Source organism: Hippocampus guttulatus, unplaced genomic scaffold, assembly GCF_054856545.1.
Source record: "Hippocampus guttulatus isolate MCC_2025c unplaced genomic scaffold, RoL_Hgut_1.0 HiC_scaffold_78, whole genome shotgun sequence".
NCBI lineage: Eukaryota > Metazoa > Chordata > Actinopteri > Syngnathiformes > Syngnathidae > Hippocampus > Hippocampus guttulatus.
In genome coordinates, this window is record NW_028233937.1 from 7,321 (window position 1) to 28,888 (window position 21,568).

A 21,568-nucleotide genomic window follows, 5' to 3' on the forward strand; every position below is an offset into this window, starting at 1 on the left:
TTCATAACTTGAGCTTCTACTTAGGGGAGTAAACATCACCCAAATGATGGCTTGCGTCAAACAAATGTCCACAGCACGCACGGACACATGCGTACCTGCAACGTACTACAGTATCTTTTAATTAATGCAAGTTCCTCTTGTTGTTTCTACACGATAATCACAACCTTGCACAGTAGAAATGAACTGAAATGTTCCGAAGGCCGAGTGTGAAGATGCCAGGATCAGGTGAGCTTATCTCCACTATTATCATCATGATTTGTCACCTCTACCCCACTTCCTTTTTTTTTTAAACCCCTCGCCTTGCTCTTGTCTGATGTTGAACACCCAACTCACTGTTGAGTGGTAGATAAGGCAGAGCGCAGCGCACGTCTTTATTCACATGCATGCATCCTTACATGCAGTGGGTTGAGGAGATACCAGCACCACCCTCATTACTCTGCCTCCAGGCCATGCTTTTTGTTTTGCAATGTTGACACAAAACACTACAAAACGCACTACACACACTACACGACGATTATGAGATTAAGTCCAAATTGACTGCAAGCGGCAATGAAGTCTGTCGCTTTAGCCAAGCAACTGTTGAATGGATTGAAAAGCCGGTAAACAGTTGTGAGGGTCATACTGAGTTTAATCTACCAACCTTCTTTATTAAGATTTCTTTTCAGGTTATTGTAGCGAATCAAGCCGTTTTGGAAGACTGGTTGCCCTCTCTTTGGTACATTACAGATGGTGCATCATTTCTAATTTGTTCATCTACTTAATAAAGGCTTTCTTATCTTATCTTATTTAGAAATCAGGATGCACTTTATTTTCCTAGAAAAAAAGACTGAATGCTAGACCATTGCTACGCTTGCATACATTCTCTCACAATCTGAGACAACTGCAAACATTAAAGCATTGGTGACAACAGACAAAATAAACTGCATGCACAACCCATAAAAGAAGAATTAAAATAATTCGGCCCATCAATCTCACTTAAAAGAAGAAGAAGAAAAAAAAGGAAACCAGACTGTTTAAGAGCCGATGAAAATTATGTTAAGGTTTGGTTGGAATCACACAGTGGCAGCCACAAGTAAAACAAAAAGAAAAATCAGTCCAGTAGAATATGAATTTGGCACCACTTGTATCGTGAAACTGCTTTATCGAGGAAACAGTGAAAGCTGTAAAACCAGTTCATAGTAAAATTTCTGAGGATGGTGATCCAATCTCTCCGTGAAGTAATTTTAATTTAACACATTATTTTGACACTCTAATTTATTAAAACTGCAAAAACGACAAAAGTTATTTGCTAGCTAGAAATATTCAGAAATGTTTAATTGTAAGGGAAGGGTGTTATACACATAGATTGAGATGTAGATTTCCATAGAGAGTGCACACAACTAGGAGTTAAGTTTTAGTTTAACTGTTTGTGGCCTCAAACGGTGGAAGAGGAGTAGCGCAAAGAATGTTCCAACATTGGTGTGTGTTTTGATGGTCGATCTTTCGGTCTATTAATATTTATAGATGTGTGCATATGTATTTACATTAAGCTATATGTGTAAATATATACAGTGTGTATATACAACATGTATGCGAATATATATGCATGCCGATATGTTATATGTCGATATAAATAGAAAATACAAAATGGTGAGGAAATTAAATAGCTGATGAATATTAATTGTAAATGGGCTGGGGTTAAATAAGTTACACTTCTTCCCACCCCTTTTTGTGTTTGCTTTTTCTCTCTGTCTTGTACATTTTATGCTGATAGTTGTTTTTTTTTCACTTGTTCATATTTGTGGTTGTTATCATTTGCATGTTGGAAATAAACAACATAAAAATTAGGGTATTGGGTTTTCTCGGGTTGGTTGTTTAACAGCAAGATACAGGGGTCCCTTATAAGCGTGCCAGCTATTTACCTTTTTTTTTTTCATGTTACGAGCTCCATCTTGGTCAACAATTTTGACATGCATAGAAACATTACTTCACATCTATTACTGAATGTTACTGTTGTTAAACAATTATAACCATGTTGTAACATTTATCATTTTTCATTCATTTTTATTTGTCTTTGATCAAATTTATAATACCTTCATAATATACAGTTAATATGGCTCTTACAGTAATAGTAGTTAAATGTTGACAGCTTGCACAGAGGTCGAACAGGGCCGCTCTATTTATGTTCCGACAGGAAATGTTGATAGGGGTCCCGGATTGATGTGCCAAGATTTTTTTTCTGAAAAATCTCACTGTCAAGATTCAGTCACTTGACTACTTTAAGACATGAGACATTGGTAATCTTGATTTTCCTCTTAACCTCCGCTCACCCCCCTTCCACCATCAAAATGTTTACATTTGGTGTCCTCAAAGCTTTAAGAGCCAAGGATGGAATTTAAGGGAACACAGGTCATTGTCTGTCTGAATTCCTCCACTTGCTCTCCTTCCCTCCCTCCCACAATGCACATACAACAGACCCTCAAACATTCCACATCATGGCTGATATGCACGTCATTTCTTTTCTAATGTTTGTTTTGCAAATTCATCCATCGTACTCAGTTTCACTGAGCAGAATGAAATTTGGTTTGCATTTATATCATGATCAGACCCAAACAATTGAAACAAACCGTGACCTAAAACACAGTTTCGGTTCTAAGCAGACTTTTTAGGCTAATTTGTCCAATCCAATTTCTTTTGTGAACATAAAAATGTGCAGATGTGTCAATCATTAGTGGAGCCACAAAAATGACTCAAGAACAAGAACCAAAATGACACAGTGTCAGCCATTTTGCTTTGAAATGACTGATTTTGCTGCATATGATTACACAGCTGAATTGAACTGTTGGATTCACTTTGGCCGCTCAGGTAAATTTGAAAAATTCAGCCCTTGTTTCACTTAGCAACATGTAATTTGGTAGATCTGTCTATAATAATGTAGACCGACCAAAATATGCTCGATAATCTTTGGTTTATAGGGGCCTTTTGAACAATGAAATGTTTGATTCGCATCAAAAACGGTAGTTCAAAGCAGCTCCAAATGTTCTTAAGGTTGTCCTCTTCAAAAAAAATAAAAATTAAATAAAATCTGAACAGATTGAGACTTTTAATATGTGCAATTTAAACTGTACATGCAGTCATCGGCAAGTCAAACACTGCAGTTCAACAAACCTTTTTGGTCATGGTTCATGTTTTGTTTGGTAATTAACAACTCGTTTTGTGCTTTTTTTTTACTTATGGTATCATTTTAATTGATTCTTTATGAGACATGCAAATGTTGTTTGGCAACAAAGTATCTTCTCTTCTTCACCCTCTGGTTCAAGATGTCCTTGTACAAAAGACATTCTGGAATTACTGGTGCTGCAGTTGGGAACAAAATAGAGCAGGCTCCCTCCTACTGAACTTGAATTTGATGAACTGATGTCACTTCAACATCAACAAAAACAACAAATAACATTCAAAAAGCAGAAGTTGAAACAGTTGAGTCCTGGCTCAGGCCCCGAGGCCTGCGGGCGTGAGGAGGGGAGGCGCACGGTTGACAATCTGGGCAAGAGGTGTGTGCGCGTGTGTGTGTGTGTGTTTGTGTGTGTGTGTGTGTGTGTGTGTCAAAGAGGAGGACCCGGGTGAGAAAAGGGTGGAGATGAGCGCTGCCGAGGGAGTGTCGTCTTGGATTGCATGTGAAGCAAGTCTGAAGTTGTCTCGAGCAGAGATAAAATAGTTCCACATTTTAATTGTCATGGCTTTATTTATTATTTGAATTATTTTTGGTTCCCTTTCAATGGAATTCTGCAAGAAGAAACCAAACGTGGGACCATGTCACTTGCACTGGATGTTGGAGGTTCTTGAGGCATGAGAAGAAGGAGGAAGGCTTTGACATCAGGTATAGCGTCGGTTCAGTTCTTGGATCTTTCAGGGAAGATCCTTTGCGAGCCGGACACTTTCCGGAGGGGTGGTGGCGTGTGGAAGAACACCTTGCAGAAGAGTGGCAACAATTATGCTCTTTTGGCACTTGTTCCTTCTCAAAATTGTCCCGCTTTACTGTACTGTAGCTGGCTCTTGCTCAAATATTACTTATTATGGACGTTGTTATCATATCAGAGACGTTCCCAGCCCCCGGAAAGTGGAGTTTTTCCACTACACAGTACTTCGTATTCATTGTACAGTATGAATTGGATCTTATATTGTTGGAAATTAGCCAAGCATAATAATCTAACTGCAAGCAATATACATTGTGTGTGAGCTTGCTGACAGGGTGGACGTTTTGGGCGAATATTAGCTTGTCATAAGGACATGGTGGACCTTCAATTAGGAACGTGATTCAGATAGTAAGCTGACTTTGTCGTCTTTAACAAATGAACTTTGGATTTATGGATCAGCTCATATGTCACCGCAAGAGAATGGACAGTTAAACTGGACAACCTACACAAGATGACATTTATAAAACCAACTGTATGTCTAAATCTTTGTTCTACAATCAGCTACTGTGTCACTCTCCGATGAGTTGAGAAAGAAATGCTGGGCATGCTACTGAAAACATCCAAGGGAAACAAGAAGTTTATAAAGTGACAGGCTGGACAGCACTTACAGGCATGCATGTGTGATATGGATCTGAAACTAGAATATACATGATCAATGAGACTCGAGTCATCAAAAAACTTGAACGCAATGAAACCGTGTTAAGACATACATCATTTAATATCACTTAACCACTTGCTACACACACGGGAGTAAGCAGAGCAGTGTGTGGGATATTCCAAAACCAAGAATCTCCAACGAGGCTCTTATGAGACCTCCGAGTTGTACTGTTACCTTTTCAAGACGACTGAGTGATTGCGATGAGACCACCAAAGGCGCTTTACAGTGATATTAACCCACAGGCAGAACCGAGAGTCAGGGGCGTGTTAAGCCATTTGGGGGCACAACACAAACCCACCACATCCTCACTTAGTTGAGTGCTCTTGTCTTGGTTTCCAAACAGGCCCAAAACAGCAGGTCACACTGTCCTTATTTTCGCTATACTTAGCCAGGGCGTACTTCTCTTTCCTCCTTCTCCTCCTCTTGTGCGTACTGCAGTAATTGTTTTTCAATCTTGATTCCTTGCAAATATTCTGTCCTTGACCAGAAGTGGACCTTTCTGCATTAGTGAACAGCCCCTCATTGCCTGAGAGCTGTTTTGGCCAGAGGGCAGTGTGATCTCTAAGTGGGGAACACTGAATAATGTGTCGCTTCAAACTGCTGAATGAGTCATGTCATCTCACAATCCAACTCTTCATCATACTCCAACACTCTCAGGTGCATCGCTGTCTCGTTAGGAGAAAGAGCACATCAAACAGTCTCTGTCTTGTACTTGATAATATACCGTATTTTCCGCACTATAAGACACTTCAGATTATCAGGCGCACCTTCAATGAATGGCCTATTTTAAAATGATTTTCATACATAGGGCACACTGCGTTATTAGAAGCTACAATTGTGTCTGCGGTTACGTTATGCATCCATTAGATGGAGCTGTGCTAAAGGAATACAATACAATACGATAAAGCTTTAGTTATATCGAGCTTTCACAACCGCAGCAGCTGTAACAAAGCACTTTACATGTCCAAGAAATCATATATTGATCCGTATATAAGGCGCGTTGGATGATTTGGCGCACTGTCGGCTTTTGAGAAAATTGAATGTGTTTAGGTGTGCCTAATAGTGCGGAAAGTATGGCAATGCATTTCTTCAAGTACTGTCACACCAAAGCTCAATTGGGGTCCCTCTCCTGACACTGACTGCATCGTAACTGCGAGTGGCAAGAGAAGTGGCTCTTGTGCTTGTCAATTCTGTACATTTGTTGTCGCTGTTAAAATAGGTTGAAACCTTCAGTATTTTTTTTCTTTTTTAAATGTTGTTTGCCACCTGACTTCCCCGCAACGTGAGAGTAACTCTTGTTTATATTCCTGATAACCAGGCCAACTAGCCTCTATTGCTCCTGTCTTTTTTTTTCATTCATTTTCCGAACCGCTTTTATCCTCACTAGGGTCGCGGGGGGTGCTGGAGCCTATCCCAGCTGTCTTCGGGCAGTAGGCGGGGGACACCCAGAACCGGTTGCCAGCCAATCGCAGGGCACACAGAGACGAACAACCATCCGCGCTCACACTCACACCTAGGGACAATTTTGAGTGGTCAATCAGCCTGCCATGCATGTTTTTGGAATGTGGGAGGAAACCGGAGTACCCGGAGAAAACCCACGCAGGCCCGGCTTGCTGAATCAAATACTGCACATGCATGTGCCAAACAGAAGATGGGCTAATCCATAGTATGAGAAGGAACGGGGTGCATGGCACTCGAAAAGTGTTAGCAGGTGAACATTTTCCGTGTGTTTCAAAGTGTGTCAATTAAGACAAAAAAAAATCTATTTTAAATCAAAGAAAACTAAATTAATCCGTTATAATGAGACATGTAGCCCCCCTGAAATGGAAATGGCAAAAGCGGCTGGGGTAAAAATTGACAAGAGACACTGACTAGCCTTGTTCCTTTGTGACCAAAACAATTCTCAGCATCTCTGGCGTACCTCAGAACACAGAAAAGTGTGTTTACCGTTTCCTGTGAGAAGAAATGTTTTGGGTGATTTAATACTAATCAGCCCAAAAATAAATAACACTTTTTTGTTGTCTGGTTTGGGCAGGCTCAATAATCTGTAATCATCTGTAATGCTCATATTACATAGAAAGGGGATGTTGTATTGGCCAGACGGCCATAATGTTCAAATGACTTGATTGGCCACTCTTGCTAGGAGACGCATCATTAATCGCGGCTGAAACTAGGCTGTCTGGGGTTGAGGTAACGTCACCCATAAAAGGAAACGTCGAGGCGCTCTTCCTCTTCAACAATTCGTCAAGTCGCACGTCGTGTTTGAAGAAGGTGGACAAAAATATGAATGACAAAGTTTGGCTACAGAGAGAATAACTTTGATTTCTTTCATATTGACTTCAGAGTTGAAGGTTCCTGTTGATAGATGGATCGAGACATTTGCAGGACATATTTTCCAAATTCGATCTTTTCCTTTTTGTTGTACATTCTCAAAAAGGGTTAATTGATAACTGGCTTTCTGGTTTCCGTGCGGTGTGTTGTGGATGTCCCCAAGGGCGATAACGCGCAGGAACACGCGCACGCAAAATTACGGGCAGGCACCCAAATGCCTCTGCGACATTCCTTGCTCGCAAGTGCATCCTGTCAATCAGTCTGAGGCTGAAATGGATTAATGGAATTTTCATTCATTTCATTCTGAAATCTTTTTGTCACCAGCATAGTTTCAGAATTATCAATGATTTGTACCATAGCTATTTGCATGAAAACAAAACTTTCAATGAAGAATTCATTTTCAATAGAGGGATTACATAATTAGACCAATACTAAGTGTGGCAAAACAAGCTTCACCATAGTTATGTTTTAATTGTTTATTAATGGCTTATGAAGCTATAAGCATCGTTAATACGCATGTACAAGTAAAAGCCCTTTATTAATGTGCGATGAACTACTTAAGCAGATGAACCTTAAAGTGACCTAATATTTTAACTGCATTAACGAATAATTTACAACATAGTTATACAGCATTTCAACAGTAAATTCTTTGTAAATGTCACCTTTGGGTGTCCTGTGGAAAAAAAAAAAGTACTCATTTCAAATCACTGTGGAATGTGAGAAATGTCCAAGAGTCCCGTGTGACATCGTTCCATAATGGATTCTACCAGGGAGTTGTTGAGGCAAAGTTGAATGGTTCGAGGCATTTGGGGCATTGATGAAATGCAGGAGAAGCTCATAAACCTGCCACTTTTTTTTTAACCTCCACTAGGGAGGACAAGTTGAAGCGGGGAGGAGGAGGGCAACGAGTCATTATTTTATTTTATTTTGTTTTTTTGAAGCAGGTGGTCCAATAGCAGTAAACATTCTTGTCATGAATTATTTGCTTTGTTTGCATTGTTTGCTTCTTCAAATCTGTAAAACAACCAAACCAGATTTAATTTCAAGTGGACTTATTTTTGCTACGTTTGAGCAAGAATTCTACTTGGCTGAGGAATCTGATTGGTTGACACGAGGGACTGGGTTGATGAGCACAGTGTACTTTCATGTTTGGAAAAAGTGACATCATCATTGAACTCAACCAATGATGCTGCTTTGATGCGAATATGGGGTGATGCAAATGAGTACCTGACAAAAGAATCTAAACAGGTCGCATCTGCCACACGAGTCAAATGATGTGAAATGGCAAAATATATATATAGATATATACAGTATATATCTATATATATACTGCAAAGCTGATGCGAATGACTAAATCTTTGTGTTTGCCGATGCGTGATACCATGTGACATCTGTAATTGCATCGGTCAATGTTACAAGTTGAATTGACACTATTGTATCAATTTTAGTGCGAGTGAAAAGGGGTAACCTTGAAGTAGCAGTAAAACGTCCCCCCATCTCTCTCTCTCTCATGTTTGTTTGTTTTTTAAACTTGTTTCATTTTTTTTTCTTCAAGTTTTTAGTTTTTCATCCAGTGGACGACAGGCTCTTGGGCTTTTGCTCGTCAGGGTTACAAATGAGCTTGAGCCTCTGCCAGCTAACTTTTCTCTTTTGGTTTGGCTTATTTGTTGAAACAGAAATGACATTCTTAAAACTAGTAAGCGTCTAGTTTGGCCAAACAGTCGTAGAGTATACCTTTACAATACAGCTTCTGAGCAAAAGCTCGTCTCTCTCCCCCAAACTGTTCACATATGCTTCAAATGAAGATCCCTTTCTCATCGAAGGCATCAGTTGCATCAAAATTGCAAGGATTCTTCTCAATATGCATTCACTTTGTGCTTTTGCCAATAAATCTCTGAGTCAGCTCTGTTGCAGATTTTTGGTCCAGTGAGTGTCACATCGCTTTCGCTGCACGTCACATACAACCTTTTATTAAACTTTACACAAGGAGCACATACGCTAATCGTGTTGTTTCTACACTGTAAACATCCGCGTGGGCTGTGGTACCCCCCCCCCCCCCCCCATCCATCCCTCCCTCCTCCAGGCTGTAATTGGGGGCTCCAGGTATAGCCGTGAGGATGGATTAGACAACAAATTGAAAACACACAAACAATCATGATGAATTCCATTTAAGGCTAATGAACGCTGTCAGCCACGTAATGGATCCCACACATCAGCATCAGCACCCTTGGTACGGGCTGCACACACACGCACACACATTCGCCCCGGTGGGCGTTTATTTACTCATGCTTGCCCATTTATTCAACAGTGGACTGTTTTGTGAAGAGCAAACAAAAGTATAAATCATCACTGAAAATACCCTCGCACCCCTACGCCTGTCTTAAGTTGTGTGTTGTATGGCGAGTCATCAAACTTTGCAGTCTTTCTCCGCCCCAACACAATGACCATTTTGTATCATCTATCTTCCGAGTGTTCATACATTGTTCTCCAACAAAATCTCTCAGACGAATTAGTCCTTGAAAGAAATGGTCAAAATGACCGGAAAAATTGCAGCTCTCAACCAAAATGTGAGACTTTCAGCATGCCATGCTGAGGCTTTTTTGTCAGTTTACTCATAATAGCACTCCACCCATCCATTTTCTGATCTGCTTCTCCTCACAAGGGTCGCGGGGTGTGCTGGAGCCTATCCCAGCTGCCTTTGGGTAGTAGGCGGGGGACACACTGAACTGGTTGCCAGCCGATCACAGGGCACACAAGAGACGAACAATGATCCGCGCTCACACTTACACTTAAGGACAGTATAGAGCAGGGGTGGCCAACCCACGGCTCGCGAGCCGCATGCGGCTCTTTGGTAGACATGATATGTCTACCAAATTTCATGTTGTGAAATGAAACTGGCTTAAGTGGCTAAATTTAAAATAAATTGACCCCCCCCCCCCAAAAAAAACATCTAGTGTGTGCTATTGAGTCAGGGGTTTCACAGCCACAATACCTATCAGGTATTTGCACCAGCATTTGGGGAGCGTTTGAGTGGGGGAAAAGTCCTCACAATGTCAGTTGATTTGGTCTAACAACGTAGAATCAAAGCAATCCCTCCTCCATGCTCCAACACTAACAATTTATTTGTAGAGTGGTTGTGGTAGAGGGAAAGTGGCGTGTTTCTCAGTTTCTATGATGACACAAATCCGACTGGAATGATGATTGATTGGGGAGCGTTTGTGCTTTCGGGGCCTGCGGGGGAAGAAACACGCAAAGGCACACTCAAGGAACAACCTGCAGCCACTTGTCGAACTGGATCACATTTCTTCGTTGCCCTCATTCTTCTCAGGGACTTCACAAGATGACCCGCAGCACTTTTGTCCATCCCCTCCCCTAAAAATGGGCAAATGGATCATTTTTTTGTTCAAATTGCCTTTGCAGAGGTCACATGAATGCTGCTGCTGCTGCTGTTGCTCTCCACTGAGGAGCGCAAATAAAACTATCCAGCCTAGTGGGATCTGGAAAATGTAATTTCTTCTCCTATGTCCGGACTTGTCATGTTCAAATGAATTCCAATCACAAGTCAGGGAACGTTATACAGTAGGCTATTCACAAACTCGGTCTCTAAAACTCTTTTAGGTTTAGGCGTACTAAGTGGATAGCGAGTGATTTAAAAGACAGCGAAGAATTTCGTGGTTTATTTGTCCCTCCAAGCTTGCCACACCCCAAGTGATGCCGAAATGGACCATAGTGGGAAAATTACAGTTGGTGACTATTTGCCGCACACCCGATAATTGAACACTACACATCTACCAAAGTGTTGCAACTGAGAAATTGTGACCCTCTATCAGGTTTTCACGTTCCAGCCAAGAGCTTTTTCAATTTGGTCTCTAAATCTCCCATCCATCGATCCATCCATTTTTATGATTCGCTTTATCCTCACAAGGGCCGCGCGTGTGCTATAGCCTATGCCAGCTGTCTTCAGGCAGTAGGCGAGGAAACCCTGAACCAGTTGCCAGCCAATCGCAGGGAACACAGACACAAACAACCATCCGCGCTCACACCTATGGACAATTTATAGTGTTCAATCCGCCTGCTATGCATGTTTTTGGAATGTGGGAGGAAACCGCAGTACCCGGAGAAAACCCACACAGGCACAGGGAGAACATGCAAACTCCACATAGGGAGGCCAGAGCCAGAATCGAACCCTGCACCTCTGCACTGTGAGGCCGTTGCACTAACCACTCGACCGTCCTAACCGCCCGTCGCTAAATCTCACGGGCGAGAAAAAAAAAAAAACAACAACTGACAGTTAACATCTCTTCACTGCACCACAAGTGATGCGTGGATCAACTGATAGGTGTCTGCACGTTACCTAAACTAAGTAGAATGCTGTGTTGAGATGACAACGATGCCTAAAATCTCACAGCCCTGAAACCCAAACAGTGACCCAGAGCGTTCTAATCTGATCCCGCGTCAGCAGCGCGTCGCCTCTGCGCCACAGATAAAGCGCCCGTATCGTCATCATCACCGTCATCATCATCATCATCCCCGTCACCCTGCGCTGGAGCCTCCAACACCAGCAGCCTGCCTGCAAGGGCCAAGTACCTGTGCCATAACCAGGCGAGCGTTTTGCACAATCTCATCGGAATGTTCAGATAAGACATAAGAGCGGCTTTGGTTTCCATCTCTGCCGCAGCACTAGCTGCATTTGTCTTTCGGAAGTGGTAGAAAGACCGCATTTCTTTTTTTTTTCTCCAACGCTGATCGCTGATGCTGTCGTTCACATGCTTGGCACGCTTCTGTGCAGATCAGCGGTCAGAGATGTTTGATTGAGGTGGCCGGCGAGGCTTGTCGCTCAACTCAATTCACTTCAACCCTTGTTCCAGATGCAGGCGCAATTGATGAAAATACATCATTTTCGGGGTATGTCAGAACTTTGTGGTCCGGTTTTACAAGACTCAAAAAACGACTACAACAACAAAGTGTTCCCTTCCCAAGTAATCCATCATTAGTCTGATTTACTTTGACAGCCTTCCATGCCACACTTGCATTCAATTCTGAAAGGATTCTTTCACGATCCTCCGCAGCTTTGTTGTCACGGCCATCTTGATGTTGTCCAGATCTTTAAAACCAGTTCACCTTTATGACCCACTTGAGCTTGGAGGAAACACAAAATCCCATGGAGCCAGGTCGAGTGAGTATGGCGAGGTTGCTCCAGCACAGCAGTGCTTTTCCAAGTTATGCTTGGTACATAAGGATTTTTCAAATCTTCTTTTTATTTTTATTTTTTGTACAATTTATGACACCCCCCAACCCCCCACACCTAAAGATAAAAAAAAAATCTGGCATTTAAGAGTTTTGCTCATACTGTGTGTAGTCTGCTCTAATAATCTCAATAGAGAGCACCACACATATTCTGTTCCACCATCAATATTGAAATAAAGTCCCCCGAGACAGAAATTTTGCATGATCTCAGTAAAACAAATAAGAATAGCCATTCTGGACACGAGATGAGCGTTTTTGAGGAGGACTAGAGGCGGGAGCATTGTAAGATGGCTATGGTGTCAAGAAAAGACTTGTAGGCATCTGGGGAACTCATTTTTATCTAAAAATTGCCATTTAACGTTGACAAAAGGAACATATTTTGTCAGTGATGGAACTTCTTTGACTTGCAACATTTCATTCACATTGCAGCCCACAGAGTCGAATGATGCAGGGGGTAGGTTGTAAATATTGAACAGGTTTAATATTGAAGAATGTCAGGTTTCAGACACTATTATTCGGACAAATCCACACCTCTGACATATGTATAGTCTTATGGTTCAATCCTATAAGGCATACAATTGTTGTGTGTTTGACATCCTTGGTAGGGAAGGGGCAAAATGGGGACAAAAACAGTCTGATTGTATTTCTGAGTACCCGGCCAAAGGAACTGAAGGATGCTCAGAGAATTACGAGCAGGCGCTTTTGTCATGGTGAAGCAGCAACAATTTTTCCGACCACAACTCTCACTTGTACTTGCACATCAAACAGAGCATCAAAAGAGGAGGCGAAGCAATTTCCTCCTCAGCTCCTCTGAAGTTGGCAACTGAGGTACATATTTAGCTTTTCAGGAGACTCAGTCAATTTTCTGTGTCAAGTGGGTGTGTGGCAACCACCAAGTGAGGAGGTACTTGAATAATGAATGTCAAATCCAAAATCGAATCCGCTCATTTTGCAGGCCTTGGCCTTTCAAAAAGCTATCGCGTGCAAACGACCAACTGCTTGAATTTCAGACTGAAACCATGTCACACACTCGTTTTGATCTGGAAAAAAAATGTCAATTTTGACAGCATGGGACCTCGAAAAAAATGTGATATCATGACAGCGTGAATGTTGAACCACTGTAGCTGGGAGCACTGTAGACACAGTAATGTCCTGGTATTCATTGCGGATAGGGACCGAGCTCGCTTTGCAAAAAACGGCCCCCTCTGTTTGCTCACAAGAGGCTCCATTGAGCACAGAAATACTTTGTATTGCCATTAAAACACTATATATATATAAAATTCCTCGTCTCACCCCCCCTCGGGTGGTGTCCGTCCCTCATTCAGCTCAGGTCCTCTACCAGAGGCCAGGAAGCTTGAGGGTTCTGCGCAGTATCCTTGCTGTTACGAGCACTGCACATTTCTGGATTGAGATGTCCGATGTTGTTCCCGGGATCTGTTGCAACCACTCATCTAGTTTGGGGGTCACTGCCCCGAGTGCTCCGACCACCACAGGCACGACTGTCACCTTTACCTTCCAGGCTCTCTCCAGCTCCTCTCTGAGCCCTTGGTATTTCTCGAGTTTCTCGTGTTCCTTCTTTCTGATGTTTCCATCACTTGGGACCGCTACATCCACTACAACGGCTTTCCTCTGCCCTTTATCTATGATCACGATATCTGGCTGGTTCGCCATTACCATCTTGTCAGTCTGGATCTGGAAGTCCCACAGGATCTTCGCTCTGTCATTCTCCACCACCTTCGGAGGTGTTTCCCATTTTGACCTTGGGGTTTCTAGTCCATACTCCGCACAGATGTTTCGGTAGACTATGCCAGCCACCTGGTTATGGCGTTCCATGTAGGCTTTCCCTGACAGCATCTTACACCCTGCAGTTATGTGTTGGATCGTCTCAGGTGCCTCTTTGCACAACCTACACCTTGGGTCTTGTCTGGTGTGGTATATCTGGGCCTCAATGGCTCTGGTGCTCAGGGCCTGCTCTTGAGCAGCCAGGATGAGTGCCTCTGTGCTGTCCTTCAGGCCAGCCCTCTCTAGCTACTGATAGGACTTCTTGAGATCGGCCACTTCAGTTATGGTCCGGTGGTACATCCCGTGTAGGGGCTTGTCCTCCCATGATGGTCCATCTTCCAGCGCCTCATCTTCTGTTCCCCATTGTCTGAGGCATTCTCTGAGTACGTCATCCGTTGGAGCCTTCTCCTTGATGTATTCATGGAGCTTGGATGTTTCATCCTGGACAGTGGCTCTCACACTCACTAGTCCCCGGCCTCCTTCCTTTCGGCTTGCGTACAGTCTCAGGGTGCTGGATTTGGGATGGAACCCTCCGTGCATGGTTAGGAGCTTTCGGGTCTTAACGTCCGTGGTCTGAATCTCTTCCTTTGGCCACCTTATAATTCCTGCAGGGTATCTGATCACTGGCAGGGCATAGCTGTTTATTGCCCGGGTCTTATTCTTGCCATTGAGGTATTTGGCCGTAGCCGCTTTCCTTGTTGCCAGTTCGAGGTTGCCATTGGCTTGTGGTATACCAAGGTACTTGTAGCTGTCCTCAATGTCTGCTATTGTTCCTTCAGGGAGTGAGACCCTTTCAATGTGGACTACCTTTCCTCTCTTAGTCACCATCCGACTACATTTCTCAAGCCCGAATGACATCCCGATGTCGCTGCTGTAGATCCTGGTTGTGTGGATCAGGGAGTCTATGTCCCTTTCACTCTTAGCATACAGCTTTATGTCATCCATGTAGAGGAGGTGACTGATTGTAGCTCCATTTCTGAGGCAGTATCCATAGCCTGTCGGTGATTACTTGGCTTAGGGGGTTCAGTCCTTATATAGTCCATATATATATATGTATATACAGTATATATACATTAAAAATCTGTCTGTTGCCATTCAAATGGCAGATTTTTGCTATTTTTTCCATTTAAATGTAACAGGTAACTTTTTTCAATAGATGAATTTCCCATTGCATTTGATAGCAAAGCCACCTCAGAGCACCTCTTATTTCTCCACTATTTGTTTGACTTTTGACTGCATTCTGCCAAATAAATGTCAGTGTCTTCAAGAGCGAATAGAAGCAACTTTCGTCTGACAACATCGAATGCAATGGCACAGAGCGGCACATTTGATTCCCACTGAAATCCCCCCCGCAAAGCTCTGTGATGACGAAGCAAGAACCAGCTCAGTTGTCTGTGTTGTGGCTTCTAGAGTAATAATGATAGGAAGATTTCACGGGGTAGGCTGGTCCGTTCTGCCACCTGCCTGAAAATGCTCCAAGGCAACTTTTGTCTTCTGGAACATCGTGCAGCGCTTGCTCAGAGCAAGTCAGAACAAGAGTTCTGGTATTGAGTTTGATTTTGTTGCCATTGACGAGCTGGAAGCCAGAGAGAGAGAAATTTACGTATGTGTTTTTATGCGCAACCCAGAGCAAAGCATGCTGGCAAGTGATTGAAATGAGTGATTTTTGTTTCTGTAGTTTAATTATGCTATCAAAACCCTATATATGATCAAGTAATAGGCAATTTATTTTATTGTAAAATATCCTCTCATCTAAAATAATGATTGTCACTTTTGGGAGTTGAAAGAAGTGCAACTTTGACGGCCATTTTTTATAGCCAAACACTTCTGATAATTAATTGTGTCCATCTATTATAAAACATATGCCTCACAGATTTGTGTGTTTTCCTTTTCCTTTTCAGACAACAGAGGATCAAAATGCTACTCCAAAAAATGGCGTCATCACTGCTTGCTAATTTTCTAACATTAGCCACAGTTCTGCTAAATTCAGCCCGATGCGATGGAACAGTGGCAGAACTCAAAGCCGGATCTCCACTGAGATTCACACACCACCTCTACAACACCACTATCGATGAGAACTCTGGCGCGGGGTCATACGTTGAGACGCCGGTGAAAATGGGCTTGGAAATGGCGGACGCATTCTGGGAAATCAAATATGTGATTGTCTCCGGGGATGAGAGTGGCTATTTCCAAGCAGAGGATGTCAAAGTTGGAGATTTTTGTTTCCTGAGAATCAAAACTCAACATGTGGCACTCCTAAACAGGGAAGTGAGGGATGCCTATACACTTACTGTGGAGGCCACGGAGAGCACTCAGGAACTCCAAGCCAAGACCAAAGTCTTTGTCCAGATCCTAGACACAAATGACCTCAAGCCTCTTTTCGATCCATCCTCATATAGCGTAGCCATCCCTGAAGACACACCACTTCAATCCAGTCTGGTCAGGGTCAGAGCGGCGGACGCCGACATGGGCAGCAACGCTGAGTTCTACTACTCATTCACCATCAAATCTCATCCGTTTGTTGTGGACCCTTTCAGCGGCACTATCAGACTTTTGAAGAGACTGAACCACACCCGCAGCGAGCGATACGAGCTCACTGTGTTAGCCGAGGACAGAACCAAGAGAATCTCTGGCATTCAGAAATTCGGCAATGTCGCCAAGGTGAGCGTAAAGGTACAAAAAGCTGCCGCAGCTTCTCCGGTGGTCAAGCCACCTGCCAATCCGTCCGTCTCGGCGGATGGCACAGTGACGATCAACGTCCACGTCGAGGCAGGCCTCAAGCCCGTCAAATCTCTTCGCATCATTGGCGGTGATCCTCACAAGAACTTTGAGGTCATCCCTGAGGGATTGCAGGGAAGCAACTTCCAAATTGTCTCGACTAAGAAGATCCTGTGGTCACAAAGTCCCTTTGGGCTCAATCTGTCCTTACAAGCTCAAGATATCAGCTCCCCCAGTTTGATGTCTCCCATTGCTAAGATTCATGTTCCTGCCTTTCATTACCGGCCCATATCATTTTTGGAAGAGACCTACATTCTTGTGCTCAGTGAGATGTCACCCCCGAAAACATTTGTTGCAAAGGTTTCTGTTGATTCCGGCACTGTGACGTACAGTATCAAGACGAACCCAGGCAGCTCTAAATTCAAGATAAATCCCAAAAGCGGGATCATCATCACCAGGGAGACGTTTGACTATGAGGATCAGAATCACTATGAGTTTGACGTACTGGCCAATGGAGGCGAAGCTAAGGCTCATGTCGTAGTCAAGATCGCAGACGAGAATGACAACAGTCCAGAATTCATGCCGTCGTCCTATCAGGCCACGGTGGATGAAAATAGCCCCATCGGCAGCAGCCTCTTGAAAATAAAAGCGACCGACAAAGATGATGGCAAACACAGTTTTGTGACCTATGCCATTGCCAATGCAGACCTACTGCCATTCGCAATAGACCCCTTTACTGGTGTCATCTTCACTACTGAGCACATGGACTTTGAACTCATGAAGCGTTGGTACCACCTGAGGGTTTGGGCCTCAGACAGTGGAGAGCCATTCAGTCGGGTCAGCGAGTGCACCGTGACAATCACCCTCAACAATGTTAATGACAACGTGCCTCTTTTTGAGAGGGTGGGCTGCAACGTCACAGTACCTCCAGATCTCGCTGTTGGCCGTACGATTGTGGAGATGTCGGCCATCGACTTGGATGAACTACAGCAGCTGCGCTATATCATTGAGTCGGGAAATGAGTTCCAGATATTTGCCATCAACTCTGTGTCAGGTGAGGTCATCCTGAAGCGTGCAATTCCGCCGAGTGTAAATTCATTTGATTTGCAAGTGGTGGCCTCGGACGGGGAGCACCGATCAGAAGCATCAGTCGTCCGAGTGACGGTCACCAGCTTGGGCGACGAGCCAACGGTCAGCTGTCAGGAAACGTTCGTTTTCAAAGAACTCACCGATAAGCTGATAGAGTCAATTAAACCTATCTGGACTGAAGACGTGGACTATACATCTTCCGATATCCACATCACAAACAGACACTCTCCCATATTTGACGCTGGTGTTCCTAACTCTCTGGATCTTTCTGAGGACTACCCACTGAATTCCACGGTAGTCCGCTTGGATGCATCGGATCATGACACGGGCTTCAATGGCATGCTCACGTATGCCATCTCCGGTGGGAACGAGGATGGCTGCTTTGCCGTCGACACCTTTTCCGGTGACCTTCGTCTAGTTTGTGGGCTCGACAGAGAGAGTAAAGAGTTCTACATTCTGAATATCTCCACCTCTGATCTGGGAACACCGCAAAGGTCAGCGTGGAAGGTTTTTGCGGTGAATGTCCTGGATGTTAACGACAACCCACCTCTTTTTGATCAGCCCAGACATGTGATTCACATCCCCGAAAACACCAAAGTAGATACAGTCGTTTTTACAGCCCGAGCAACCGATTCTGACGTAGGTGAGAATGGGAAAGTCACGTACAGCCTCCTGACGTCCATCGAAATATTTCGGATTGAAGAGGTGACAGGTGAGGTGGTGGTCATGGCTCCTTTGGATCGAGAATCCTCACCCAGGCATGACGTATGGATCGAAGCCAGGGATCAGTCCAAACTTACTCCTCCGATGTTTGCCACCCTCCACCTTGTCGTCGTGCTTCAGGACGTAAACGATAACCCACCTACCTTTGTAACAAAGGTCTACAGAGTCAAAATTCCAGAGGATTTACCAGTCGGAACCTTACTGATCTGGGTGGAAAGTGTGGACTCCGATCTGGGCGGTGGTGGCCTCATCACCTACAACCTTAAGAACACCGAAAGTGGGATATTTCGCCTGGACTCCTCAACTGGTGCCTTGACCCTGGAGAGGGAGTTGGACTTTGAACGACGGGCATCGTACAACCTCACCGTCCGCGCTGTTGACCACGGCCTCCCGCGATCACTTTCATCATCCTGCTTTGTTGAGATCCAGGTCTTGGATGTCAATGAGAACCTCCACCCGCCACTTTTCTCTGAGTTTGTGTATGAGGCCATAGTGATGGAGGACGCTGTGGCAGGGACAGCGGTGCTCACGGTGACGGCCACGGATAAGGACGTGGGTGGAGATGGCGTCATCCGGTACCGCATCCACGACGGCTCGGGTCTAGGAGTGTTCGCCATTGATGAGGAAACAGGTAAAACGGGATAGAAGTAGGGTTGAAATGGTTTCCCGATAACATTTGACCAAATTTCAAATGACTAACATTAACATGAAAAGCATGGTATTGCAGTGGTTAGCAGCTTTCGTCTCACTGTTGATAGGTTCTGGGTTTGAACCCTCCTGTGTGGAGTTTGCACTTTCTCCCAGTACTTGTATGAGTTTCTACTAAGACATCCTACCACATTCTAAAAACATGTATGTTAGCTTCAATGAAAACTCAAAATTCTCCATAGGTGTGAACAAGAATATGAATGTTCGTCTATATGTGCCCTGCGAAAATTCTCCTTGATACTATTAATCAGAGTTCCACTTTGAAAAGTGGATGTCTCAATTCAACCAAATATGGTCATTGCAAAGGACCACATCAGTAAATGAGCAATGCTGTCTATTGCTTTGGGAAACATGAATCATCACAACAAGCAAGAGAACAAAACTGAATTTGTTATCAACGCAGTGGAAACGATGTTTGCTGGCCTTGACAACTAAAAAATAAACAACAGAGATGGCAGAAGAAGAAATAAAATGAGTGCTCAAATTGGAAAGCTACTCTCCTTGCTTCCCCGCACCAGTGCACACGCCACTCACCAGTATAAATAAACACTATTTATTCCTAAGTAGCACTCAAAGGGCATGAGCAGCATAATCAAAAAAAAGGACAGACAACATATTAACAGCCTAAAATCATGCTCAAAGTGTAAAAACTGCTTTATATATATATATACAGTATATATATATATGTGTGTGTGTGTGTGTAAATCAAATGAAACTGGTCATGTGAAAGGCATAAATATAAAATCTGGTTTTAATTCACCACCTCACCAAATGAGTCACTAAATTCCCTTGTCTCCAAAATGTGCATTAGTTTAATTGTGGTTGTGATTTAGGAGCAGGAAGTTGTGTAAGTGAACTGGATGGATCGTATCACCTTTGAACATGTAATTATCTGTGATGTCATTTTCAGTCAACAGCAAGTGGCAACATGGCCGCCCCCTGCGATGGACAAAAACGGGGGGATTTTGCTGCTTAATGCAGATTCCACAAACACAATATTAATCAGAACACCAGACTTAGACTAGTGGGGTGAAGAAAATGTTTGACTTGGAGAAAAAAAAAAAACGGGAAAACTTTTCACTCGTGGAGGCAGCACTTCAATTTCCAACTTGACCGCATTGACACATCACTAAACACAAATTCCCGTCCTCCAATAAATCAATAAGTTAACTGACCAATCAAGCTTGTGCCAGTTAGTAGAGGCTAATGTTAATCTGTGCATTCATCAAAACTCGGTGCAGCTCTGCTTACCTTACCTGTTCTTGGTAACACTGGAGAATTCTTGGTGAAGACAGACTCACCCTTCAATCCAAATATATTGTTGATACCGTGCGTTGTCTCCACAGGGGTGATCCGGACCACTGCGACGCTGAATCGAGAAAAGGTTCCCCACTACTGGCTCTCCGTTGTGGCCACCGACCTTGGTACTGAGCCCCGGGCCTCGTGGACTCATGTTTACATGGATGTGCTGGACATCAACGACAACGCTCCGGAGCTTTCCCAGCCCATCTACTTCGCGTCTGTCCCTGAGAACATGGAAGCCGTCACCTCCATCGTCCTGGTGGCTGCCTCGGATGCTGACGCTTCCTCGCAGGGGCGGCTTTCATTCCACATTACAGAGTTGCATCGGACTTACTTTGATGTTGATCACAAAACAGGTTAGTGACATATTTATCAAATTCAATTGGCGGCAAAGCTTCATTCAGAGCTAATGATCTAATGTTGTTCTTTGGAAGCAAAAACAAAAAAAAACATTTTTTTAAACGCATTTTAAAATGATGAATATCCTCAAATGTTTTATTGAATTACATGTCTGACATCTGTGCCGTGCTCCACTGTGCTGCGCTGGGCTGCGATTTGCCAGTCTGCATTTCTGTGGGCGTGACTACAAAAAAAGTCTCTGCTGTCAGATATTTAAGGACAAACTGCAGATAAATGATCCACTGAGAATAAATAGTGGGCTAAATCTGTGATTTAGAGGTTTATGGCTGCATTGAAATCTGAGAGACATAAAGTATATCTTTACTTTTTCTGGATACTTGGTTTTCTCAAATTTTACTTTGGTGTTCCGAACAGTAGTCAAATCGATCCTTACTTCTTGAAAAAATTATAAGTAACATTCACCTATACTAACACGTTGAGTAATGCAATGGTACCTGAACCAAATCACTACTAACTTTGATGAATCTCTGAACCTCACTTTCTGGGATGTTTTTCTTGGGGTGACACCTGGTTTCCTGTGTGCAGCAATCTTGGAATGGGAGTTGGCCCCATTGTTACACTGATCAATCAATACAAGTGCTGAGTGCAAAAGGACTGGCCCCTACATGTCAAAACTGAAAAGTTAATTAAATGTTCA

General features: G+C 43.5%; 1 protein-coding gene across 1 annotated transcript; it reads left to right on the plus strand.

The window, feature by feature from the left end:
• Positions 1-3,453: 3,453 nt before the first annotated feature.
• Positions 3,454-20,867, plus strand: LOC147184783 (protocadherin Fat 1-like; the record flags this gene model as incomplete). The annotated part of the gene is made up of 3 exons (XM_086104694.1): positions 3,454-3,856; positions 15,873-19,132; positions 20,556-20,867. Coding segments are annotated over exons 2-3 (3,556 nt in total), but the record flags the coding sequence as incomplete, so codon positions are not given.
• Positions 20,868-21,568: the final 701 nt, after the last annotated feature.